Genomic DNA, 10,046 nt, shown 5'->3' with positions numbered 1-10,046 from the left:
TGACACATTGGATAGCTCAGAACTTAAGAATCAGAGCCAAATAATTAGGCCATGGTTATAGTTCATTTGGAACACTTCTGCTACGGGCCTTAGACACTGAATGATATGGTGACTGTTAGGGAAATCACTGCTTCTGGGGACTGGTTGTTGCTTGCATGTGTGTTTAAGGTGTCAGTTTGTAATACTAGCATTCAGATGTAATCCCAGTGATACTTTATATGCTGTTACAAAATACTAAAGAGGTAGAAGTAGAGAAGAGAATCTTCCTTTAAAGAAAGGAGACACAGCAAAATATAGTGTCATTGGGGTTTCCAATACATATATACAAAGAACGTATATGTATACATACACACAAAGAGATTTTTCTTTCTTCATTCTAGGTCTGGATAAAATTGAGTTCTTACAGAGTCATGAAAACCAGGAGATCTACCAGAAGGCCTTTGATCTTATTGAGCATTACTTCGGGACCGAGGATGAGGACAGCAGCATTGCACCCCAGGTTGACCTTAGCCAGCAGCAGTACATCTTCCAGCAGTGTGAGGCTCCTATGGAAGGTTTCCAGCTTTGAAGCAATACTCTGCTTTCATGTTCCTGTGTCAGACCAGGCTACCCAGTCAAGTCCTCTTGTGGAGCCCACAGTCCTCATGGAGCTAACTTCTCAAATGTTTTCCATAATACTGTTTGCGCTCATTTGCTTGCCTTGCGCACCTGCTCTCTTACACACATCTGGAAAACCTCTGGCTCTCTGTGGTGGAATACCCTTCTAATAAAAAGGGTAACCAGAACGGCCCACTCTCTTATGGAAAATCCCTAGGCTTTGGAGATCTGCACTTAAATATTATAAGAGTCTGGGAACATACACATATTAATGTGGCTCCCTTTCTTTGTGGGGGAAAAAGAGGACTCCTCCTCATTCCCTTTAAAGTGGGGAAAAACACTGATATTAAAAGATGAGACTAAATCTTTATCTTGAATTTCACACAACTACTTGCAACAAGGGAGATGTTTAGACCTGTTGTGTACACTTCAGAGTACTTTTCATGAGTTCTTCCACAGTGAACCCTTGGATTACCTGGTGGCTTTTCTAGCCAAATTTGCATTAATCCTTACTGAGACTGGATGGTTTTCTTTCCTCTATTGGCGCCATTCTTCACAGATATTAAACCATCCGCTCCCTCACCTTCAGCCTTCAGTGAATGTGCTTTCTAGTTGTCAGGAATGCTGAAGAATTTAACACTTTGACTCTTAAATGTGATACTGGTTTGAAGATTCCCTTAGAGCAGAAAGGAGAGGGCCACATATTAATTTGTATGGCTATCGCTTCTCTTTGGACTTAAGTGTCTTAGGATTTGGAAGTGGTTCAATTCTAATGCTGGTATGAAGATCTAGAATCCTTAGTAATCGAAACAATATCCTATCATTCAATAAAATAAAAAACAAAAAAAAATCCCTCCAGTTTTCCCAAACTCAACCAGTGTGACTAGAGGCTGTGTTTCTGCATTAAAACAAATGTTTCAGGCTTTGTGGTCCTGATGAAGGTCCTCATTAAATTGGAAGTTCACCTTAGGTGCTTTTCCTCTCTGTGACTGGCAGATAACACATAATTTTTTTTTAAAGGTAACCTAGGGAAATTTTTTTCTTAGGTGCAGCTTGATTCTAACGTATTCATGCTGCATTATAGGATACCTTTAATGTAGCATCCTTATCTTAAATAACCACCTTCTCAACATGACTTGTTCAACACAAATAAGGGCAGTGATTTTTTTTTTTTTTTTTAAATAACCTCATTGTTCCCTATTCATTTTCATCTCCTACTAGTACTGCCCAGTCAAGTCCCCCCATAAAATAAAAAGTTTTTCTACCTTCTGGCTCATTTAATGATAACTGCAATGTACCTGCAACTGGCGCTTCCAGTACTGTCTTCAGTGATCCACATTTGTGCTTGGACTGGAATGAAAAAATAAGCTTAATTGCCAAGAGAACTGCAACTGAGTTCAATACGACTTCTTGGTGCTAGATGGCCATCTTGACTCAATGTTTGGACACACTATCAGGAGAAGATTTTTTTGTTACGCTGTTCAAAATGAATTCTGAAGGAAAAGTCTCTCACTTCCGTTTCAGAGACTACCCTTTTAAACCTCTTTAATCTTATCCTCTTCTAGAATTCATTATAACCCCAAAATGTAACTATCTGGAAGTTCCCCTGACAGGCTATTCTACATCTCTGGTAAATCCTGCTGAACATTAGGGATATTCAGAGCTTTCATACCTCATCATGTTGTTATTTAAGCAGCCAACTTATGTGACCTGATTTAAACTTTAAAAAATCCACTTCAAAGTAGAAAGATACAAAGACAAAAGGACATTTATCAGCCAAGCGTGTGACACATTCTTCACATCTAGTCTGTAGTTGTGTCTGTGCTCTGGATGGATACCGTCTGATGTCTGTTACTGATGGAACAGCCACTGCAAAACTAGTCAATTCCCATCTATAACTTACTTTTTCTAGTGCTGCTTTGTGCTGAAAGGACATTTTAGTTTACTGCACTTGACCTGTAAAAGACTTTGATTCTTTGTAATTTTAGGGACAAATTAGGTGGTTAATTTAAAGAAAAACTTTCAATTTTGCCTTTACATCACATTAAAATATAACTTCTTTCAGAAGGGTAATAGAAGCACTGATTCATAGTAAAAATCTTGTTTTTAGCTTTGACTTTTTTTGTGGCTGAGTTTTTTAAACTGTACATCACTGGTAACATGTCATTTCTCTAGGATGTTTTAAATCATATACCTTCTGTTGGATAATTTAAAAATTCTCATTTTGATATTGGATGGAAAAAAGATAAAGCACACAAAATTGTTTCCCCAGATTAGTAAGAACAGCATCCATTGGGAGTTTTTGCCATTGCAGGTGTCTTCAGTGAATGAATTAAAGTCCATTTAACTACTGTGGTCTATTTTCTGTCTAAAATAGGAATTTATATTGCTCCTGTCCTAGAAGTTCATGAGCCATAAGATACGAGCTAAATTTTTTTTGCAGTAAAATGGTTAATATAAAATTGGAATTAACTAAAAGGTAAATCCCAGCATAACTGTTGGAATTGGTAAAGTGGCAGCCTTTCTGGTTATAGAAATGAGACTTTAGGAGGTAACTAAGAACTAATTTTAGTTCTCTGCCTGGCAGATTCTATTACTTTGAATTTATTGAAATGTTACTATCATTAAGATGTTACTCATTATAAAAGCATGTTAATTTCAACATAGGAAAACTCTTCTGCAATATTATATACTGATCAGGGGAGAAGTGACTTGGTTATTCTCCCCTTCCTTTTTTTTTCTTCCTCCAAACTTTCAAAGTATATTCTTTGAAATGAAAGGTGGGGGAAAAAAGCGTTGAAAGCATTTGGAATATAAAGGTACCTTGTATTTGAAGGACCAGATTAGATTGAGAAAAACCAGGAAAGGTTTTAAGATGATAGGTATGAAAAATAGATGGAGAGAGTTTTCTATGGAATACTTTAATTCATGTTCTTGTCACTAAGTAGGACTCTTAACCTTTGTCAGTTGTGCTGTTTTGAAAACTATTGCCCTAGGATTCCATCTGCCAGATAAAGCTAAATGGGCTCTGGGTCGTTTTTCATATTGTCACAAATATAAACAATGACAATTACCCCATAATAAATCTTAATTATTATTCAAAATTGTTGCTGATTTGCCTGAGAAAAAAAATGTAGTATATTTTATACACCAGACTTTGTCAACTAAATCCTGTTGTACATGGCCACTCACAGGCAACCTTGAATTTACTTCTCTAGTGCTAAACATTTCAGTTACTTAAAATCCCCTAGCTTGTGGTTGCATTATGAAAGGGTTTTCCTCAGGTTGAAAATTTTTTCTTTCTTGCTGATTAGTTTTGTGGACATTTCTGTATCAATAGGCAAGTCATTGCTTATTGATATTTTAGGGCTTTGGGCTTTTTATATATACTGGAAATCTTGATGTCTAAGGATGTTTCCCACTTAAGGAAAAGGATTCACTTTTAGAAAGGGGCATTGTTTGCTTTTCATATTTATATTCTATTTTCTACCTCCTACATTCCAAAATTTGCTCATTTGCAGAGATAGGCATACCTATATATGAAGTCTCAAATCTGAATTTTTTGCCATCTGAAGTTAACAGTCACTTTTCTTCTGTTGTTAGGTGAGCAGAGTAAATACATATCTGCCTAGTTGGGAAATATTTTGGCTACCTTTCTCTATCATCAAAAGTTAAAGTTATCAGGATACCTGGCTGGCTCATAGAGCATTTGACTCTTGATCTCAGGGTCATGAATTCAAGCCCCACACTGGGCAAGGAGCCTACTTGAAAAGAAAAGAAAAAAAGTTAAAGTTACCTTACTTAAAAATATTTTAAAAATTAAAAAGAATGAAATATTTGTTTCCTTATGGGGTGCTTGGCTGGCTCAGTTTGTAGAGCATGTGATTCTTGATCTCAGAGTCATGAGTTCAAGCCCCACACTAGGAGTAGAGATTACTTAAAAAAAAGTTCTGTATTTAAGAGTTAAAGTAATTGAAGGCCAGATGTGGCACCAGTGCAGTAAGTCTGCTCAAATATGGAGAGTATTCGAATAACATGGCTTTATTATCAGAAAAGGATAGGTAATAATAGTGGGTACCAGGACATCACAAGAATGTGTGATAAAGTAAAGCAAATATTGTATGCTAATTTAAAACTACCAAATTCCTACTAGGTATAAAATGCATTTGGAAGTTTGGGGCAAGAAGAAAAGATTAAGGGTAGAAAAAGAAGTCCCAGTCTGTTTTCCCATAAGTCAAAAAGGCAACTAGTCTTTGAGCCTCTGCTGTGTGCCAGGTGCCTGTGTAAGGGCTTCTGTTTTTTCTCTTTCATCCTACAATTGCTCTTTGAGGTGGGTAACTGTCACTAGGACAGAGGTGAGAGAATCAAGACTTAGGAGAATTTACTTTGCCCCAAGGTCACAACTGATAGACACTGTCCAGTGGTGGGACAGAGCCCTGCAGGTTGTGTCTGGAAGAAAGTAGCAGGCATGGTAGAGGTGTTCTGTACCAGGAACTCTCAGAACTGGACTTAACAGCCACAGCTGGACCAGCTTTTTGTTGGACCATTCTTTCTGACTCTGTCATCAGCAGCCTTAAAAGAACTAAATCAGGTATGAAGTTGCTTTTAGGTTGCGTATTTTGGTAATGTAGACCCTCTCAGCCCAAACTTCTTTTCCCTTCTGTGGTGCTAAAATTCTGTATATGACCTGACAAAACAACAGAAGTTAAAATATATATGCAAGTGATTGATTTTGAGTTTAATAGCATAATGGGTAAACTTAGAAACATGTTTCCATTGAACAAACTCAATTGTAGAAGGTATTGATTGACACAGAGAAGGAAAGGCTTTGGAATGAAGAAGTCTGCCTTAGAAAGCAGTGCCATCCATGGACATGAATTTAACACAGCTGACTTCCTAAAGGAGTATCATCCCGAGGAGTATCTAAAGTTAGATCACCTTTTAATGTATGTTGTTGAGTATGTTCTTACTTCATCATTATGACCACTCTATGTTGTTTTTCAAAGTGTTCTTACACTTTGATTTGGAATGGATCTGATGATTCTTTGTACTTGAATGTGGTCTGTCAGGCCATGGGTGAGTGCCTTGCACATAGTAGACTATTCAATAAATACTAAATGACTGAAGGAATATGGATCTATGTGATATTAGTAAAGAGTACGGTTACAAAAGAAAACTCAAAGGAATTTTATGCTGCTGTGTGAAACTAGGAATTAACTCTTAGTGTCTCAACATGTGTTTTATATGTGGTTACCTTTCAGGAGGACATAATTTGACATGAAGTTTACAAAAGTAGACATTGTCACAGCAGTTCATTATATAAAAACAGACCTATGCCTTCTGAGAAAAGTTGTGGGTGTATTTTACAGGATAACTTTATATATATATATCTCAACCCTGTTTGTATATACCAAAAATAGCTTATCAGTCTCTTCTGATACAGTCTAAGGTTAAGAAAAAAAAACTTTTTTCCAGTTACATCCAACTTACATGGAAGCTGATGGTCAAAATAGAGATTTTTTTTTTCATTTTTACTATTGTACGTATTGCTCAGATTGTACTGGCCAGGTATTTTTTCTGAAAACAGAATCTTAAAATATAACTAGTTCCTGCAGACTACACTGTCATCTACAGTACAAAATGACTTAGTTTACAAATTTATTAAAGCTAGGGTAGATCATTGCCCCTATTTCATTTGCCAATTTGAACAAGTGTTTTTCTCATTCTACAATCAATATATGGTCATTTCTGTCATCTTGAATGTTTATGCAGAGAATAAAATTACTCTCTAAATTCCTTTATACCCATTTAACCTGAAGAAGCCAGTGAAAAACCGCAATATGGATCATTGCCTTCTCTAAACCACTTGGGCCCAGCATTATTTAGAGTGATGGGTGAGGAGAACGTAGAAACCCAGAAGACCAGAGTGGTGGGGAAAGGACAGCATAAGGTTTGAGAGAGATGTGGGCAAGCTGGTGTGTAAACTACCATGTAAAGAGTGTAGAATATTCCAAGATTAAGTTGTGATTATGAGAAGAATCCTCCAGATGTCAACAGTGATTGTGGTTTAGGGATAGACCCAGTTTTTAGATTAACACCAGTTGAGGATTTTGGTGCCCCCTTTCACTTTAAAAAAGGTCTCTGTTTAGATAAATTTTAGGCCACTCCATATTTAGCCCAACTATTTGTATATATTTAAATTGCTAGTGGTCTTAAAAAGTGTACAGAGTTCTTGATTTTTGAGGACTGGATTTGGTTAACTGGAGCTGGCGTGAAGGGAGTCAGTCAAGACATTCCTTAATATAGGAATCACTCCCAGTCCTGACACAGAACTCAAAAAACAGTATTTTAATTAAAAAATGACCTATTTGTGGCATTTCTATTTAGAATATCTGCAAACTTTACTGAGGGGCAAGGGAAATAAACCTTTAAACCATTGAGACCTTGAGTTCTAAAACTTTTATGGAAATCTAAAGAAATCGAATTGATTTCTACAGAGAGGGAAAATTCCAAATTACCTGAAGAAGATTAAGGGCAGCAAAAATAGAAATTATGAAAAACAGACTGTGTGAGGAACTTTGCTTGAGAGCAGCAAATACAAAGCTCTAATTACAGTTTCTGCTCCTTTGGATTTACCTGTATCAGTATTCTCTACTCCTACAAACTCCACACTCTGATTCTCCCCTCCTCCCAAACTATGAAATTCTTAGGCCTAATTCATAAGGACTACAATATCAGGACTACATGTTGATATTAGAACATGACTAATAAAAAGGTTTAACTAGTTACAGTCCTAGCTTTAATTTTCTTTACACAAGTTCCTGATGTTATTTGTAAACAAAAAATTCCAGGCATCAAGAAATGATTTTAATTGTGGAAATTTCTTCAAATTCTGAGAAAATATTAAAAATTATTTCTGGATATTCCTAACAACACATTCTTTTAAATTTCTTTTTTTAAACTCTACCCCTAGGGGCGCCTAGGTGGCTCAGTTGGTTAAGCGTCCCACTTCGGCTCAGGTCATGATCTCGCGGTCTGTGAGTTCGAGCCCCGCATCGGGCCCTGTGCTGACAGCTCGGAGCCTGTAGCCTGTTTCAGATTCTGTGTCTCCCTCTCTCTGCCCCTACCCTGTTCATGCTCTGTCTCTCTCTGTCTCAAAAATCAATAAACGTTAAAAAAAAAAAAAAAAAATTAAACTCTACCCCTAACCTAGGGCTTGAACTCACCGCCCTGAGATCAAGAGTGGCATGCTCTACTCAGTGAGCCAGCCAAGTTCCCCCCATCCCCCTCATTGTTATTTCTAGTGGGTTATTAAAATCTACTCCAGCACCGGGCGCCTGGGTGGCTCAGTCGGTTAAGCGTCCGACTTTTAACCGACTTCGGCTCAGGTCATGATCTCACCGTCCCTGAGTTCAAACCCCACGTCGGGCTCTGTGCTGACAGCTCAGAGCCTGGAGCCTGTTTCGGATTCTGTGTCTCCCTTTCTCTCTGACCCTCCCCCGTTCACGCTCTGTCTCTGTCTCAAAAATAAATAAACATTAAAAAAAAAAAAAAAAATCTACTCCAGCACCAACAACCCATCCTAGCCCTCATGTCATAGATTTACTTGTCTAATTTTCACTTTCTTTACTCTCCTAGTGCATAGAACAGTTATTGGAAAAATAAGAATTTCAATTCTTTGGAACAAAGCCTACAGTTTGTTCTCTATAGCGCTTTTAAATTTTTTGATGAGTCAATAAAAATGAAAAGTCTCAACAGATGCAGAACTTGAGTGTTTCTAAGCTTCCAGTAAAAATCACACTAATCCAGGCTGATAGGAAAGGAAAGGGAGGAGGAAGAGTTTAATCGCAACTGAACTTTAAGATATTATATAAAAAGGGAACACAAGTTCTCTTTTTAAGATGTTATGAAGAGGAAGGTCCACATTAATAAATAGCTAGGAGGAATCCTAATTTAATGTAATAAATAGATGTTCCAATTCACTTATAAGATGGTCCTATTCCCAGCACCTTGTTATCCTTATACAATTAACCTGCGCAAGCTAAGACTAAAGTTTTTGTTAATTCCTGTCCAAATTCCAAACTAAGTCGTAGGGTCTTAAAGTAATGAGGTTTTTACTATGTTCGATTATTATACGTGATCTAATTACGTCATTGTGCCTTATTTAAAGGCTAGACTTTCAATGATCCCTAATACAAGATAGAAGCCTGTTTGCAAATGCATAACTGTTGACTGACAAAAACATCATTAAGAGATACTTGCGCCTCGGGGCGCCTGCTTAAGTTGGTAGAGCAAGCCACTCTTGACCTCCCCTGTCTCCAATTCAAGGTTCAAGCCTAACGATGGGCGTAGAGTTTGCTTTAAAAAAAAAAAAAAAAAAAAAAAAAAAAAGATAACTTGCCTCTAGACTTCAGCTTTGCCAGAGGGAAAACCTTGTAAAGAAAACAGTGCCTCTCTTGAGCACTCTTTACTAAGAGATTACAGGTAAGTAGAAACTCAACAGGCTCCAATCTTTTGGTAAACCTTTCTCTCTCTTTTTTTTTTTGTAAGTATACACCCAACATGGGGCCTGAACTCAGGAACCAGAGATCAAGAGTCGCATGCCCTACTGATTGTGCCAGCCACGTATCCCAGTACACCTATTCTTGTTTAAAGATAGTAACTTAACATCTGAAACGCATATATCGTTTACATAACACTCTCACACTTTCAAGGCCATTAAACTTTTGACCCTCTAAAGCCAATTACGAGTTAACCTTATACATTTCTTAACCACGTTCTACGAATCTGTCATTTTCGGTCTCAAGCACCTGTACAGAGCTCACCTGTTTTCTTATAAAGTTTAAGGCATTAGGAAGTGCTAAAACAAACGTCTGCTCGTTCCCCCCCGCACTACAATGTCATGCTAAGTACTGGCCTTTGGAGGCCCACAACATATACTCTATCCTTCCCCAAACGTTTCGGCAAAACTTTTAAACCAAAAGCTTTATAATCTGGACATAAATTCGGCTAAGCTCCCCTTGCCTATTTTCAGCTTTACGTACACGCCACTAGGCTCTATACCACACGAGTAGAGAGGAGCAGAACCGACGCCACCCGAAAAGCAGAAACTTGGCCACTCACCGGCGTCTGGGGGGGGGGGGGGGGAAACGGAGGGGGGTCGACGTTGGCTACGTGCCAAATGGGGGCTTAACTTTTCCGCTAAGGGAATCGGAAAATTCAGTCCTTCCTCGTGACACGGTTTCCAAAATGAAATGAATGTTGTTTGTAATATTCGCTGCTACCCACGCTAGCCAGTCAGGTCTGGGAAAAGCCCCGCTCACCTCCTCACTCGCCAAAGGTAGTCAAAGGTATGCGAGGGGCAACCGCGGCGAAGAAGACCGGAAGGAAACGCCGGCGTCTCCTTTTGCGCAAGTGCAGGCAGACCTCTCCTATTGGTCACCGCGGCT

The 10,046-nt window shown here is 38.2% G+C and overlaps 1 protein-coding gene and 1 long non-coding RNA gene across 10 annotated transcripts in view; one reads left to right on the top strand and one right to left on the bottom strand.

Annotated features, from left to right (window-relative positions):
• Positions 1 to 2,948, top strand: part of KPNA1 (karyopherin subunit alpha 1) — a 69,095-nt gene extending 66,147 nt beyond the window's left edge. For all 8 annotated transcript variants that reach the window (XM_042955940.1, XM_042955937.1, XM_042955939.1 and 5 more), the window contains one exon: positions 381 to 2,948. In XM_042955940.1, the coding sequence (XP_042811874.1) occupies positions 381 to 568 (188 nt within the window). In that variant the 3' untranslated portion in view covers positions 569 to 2,948. The remainder of the gene's footprint in view (positions 1 to 380) is intronic.
• LOC122230212 lies at positions 42 to 9,999 on the bottom strand. 2 transcript variants are annotated; one of them, XR_006207341.1, is made up of 3 exons: positions 9,921 to 9,999; positions 1,896 to 1,947; positions 42 to 1,273 (listed from the first exon to the last, which is right to left on the bottom strand). It is a non-coding gene; the product is annotated as an uncharacterized LOC122230212 (long non-coding RNA). The 2 variants fall into 2 exon arrangements; XR_006207342.1 differs by lacking the exon at positions 9,921 to 9,999 and adding an exon at positions 4,287 to 4,321.
• Positions 10,000 to 10,046: the final 47 nt, after the last annotated feature.

Source organism: Panthera leo, chromosome C2 (assembly GCF_018350215.1).
Source record: "Panthera leo isolate Ple1 chromosome C2, P.leo_Ple1_pat1.1, whole genome shotgun sequence".
Taxonomy (NCBI): domain Eukaryota; kingdom Metazoa; phylum Chordata; class Mammalia; order Carnivora; family Felidae; genus Panthera; species Panthera leo.
The sequence above is the reverse complement of the archived record's forward strand: the minus strand, read 5'-3'. Positions and strand labels throughout refer to the sequence as shown.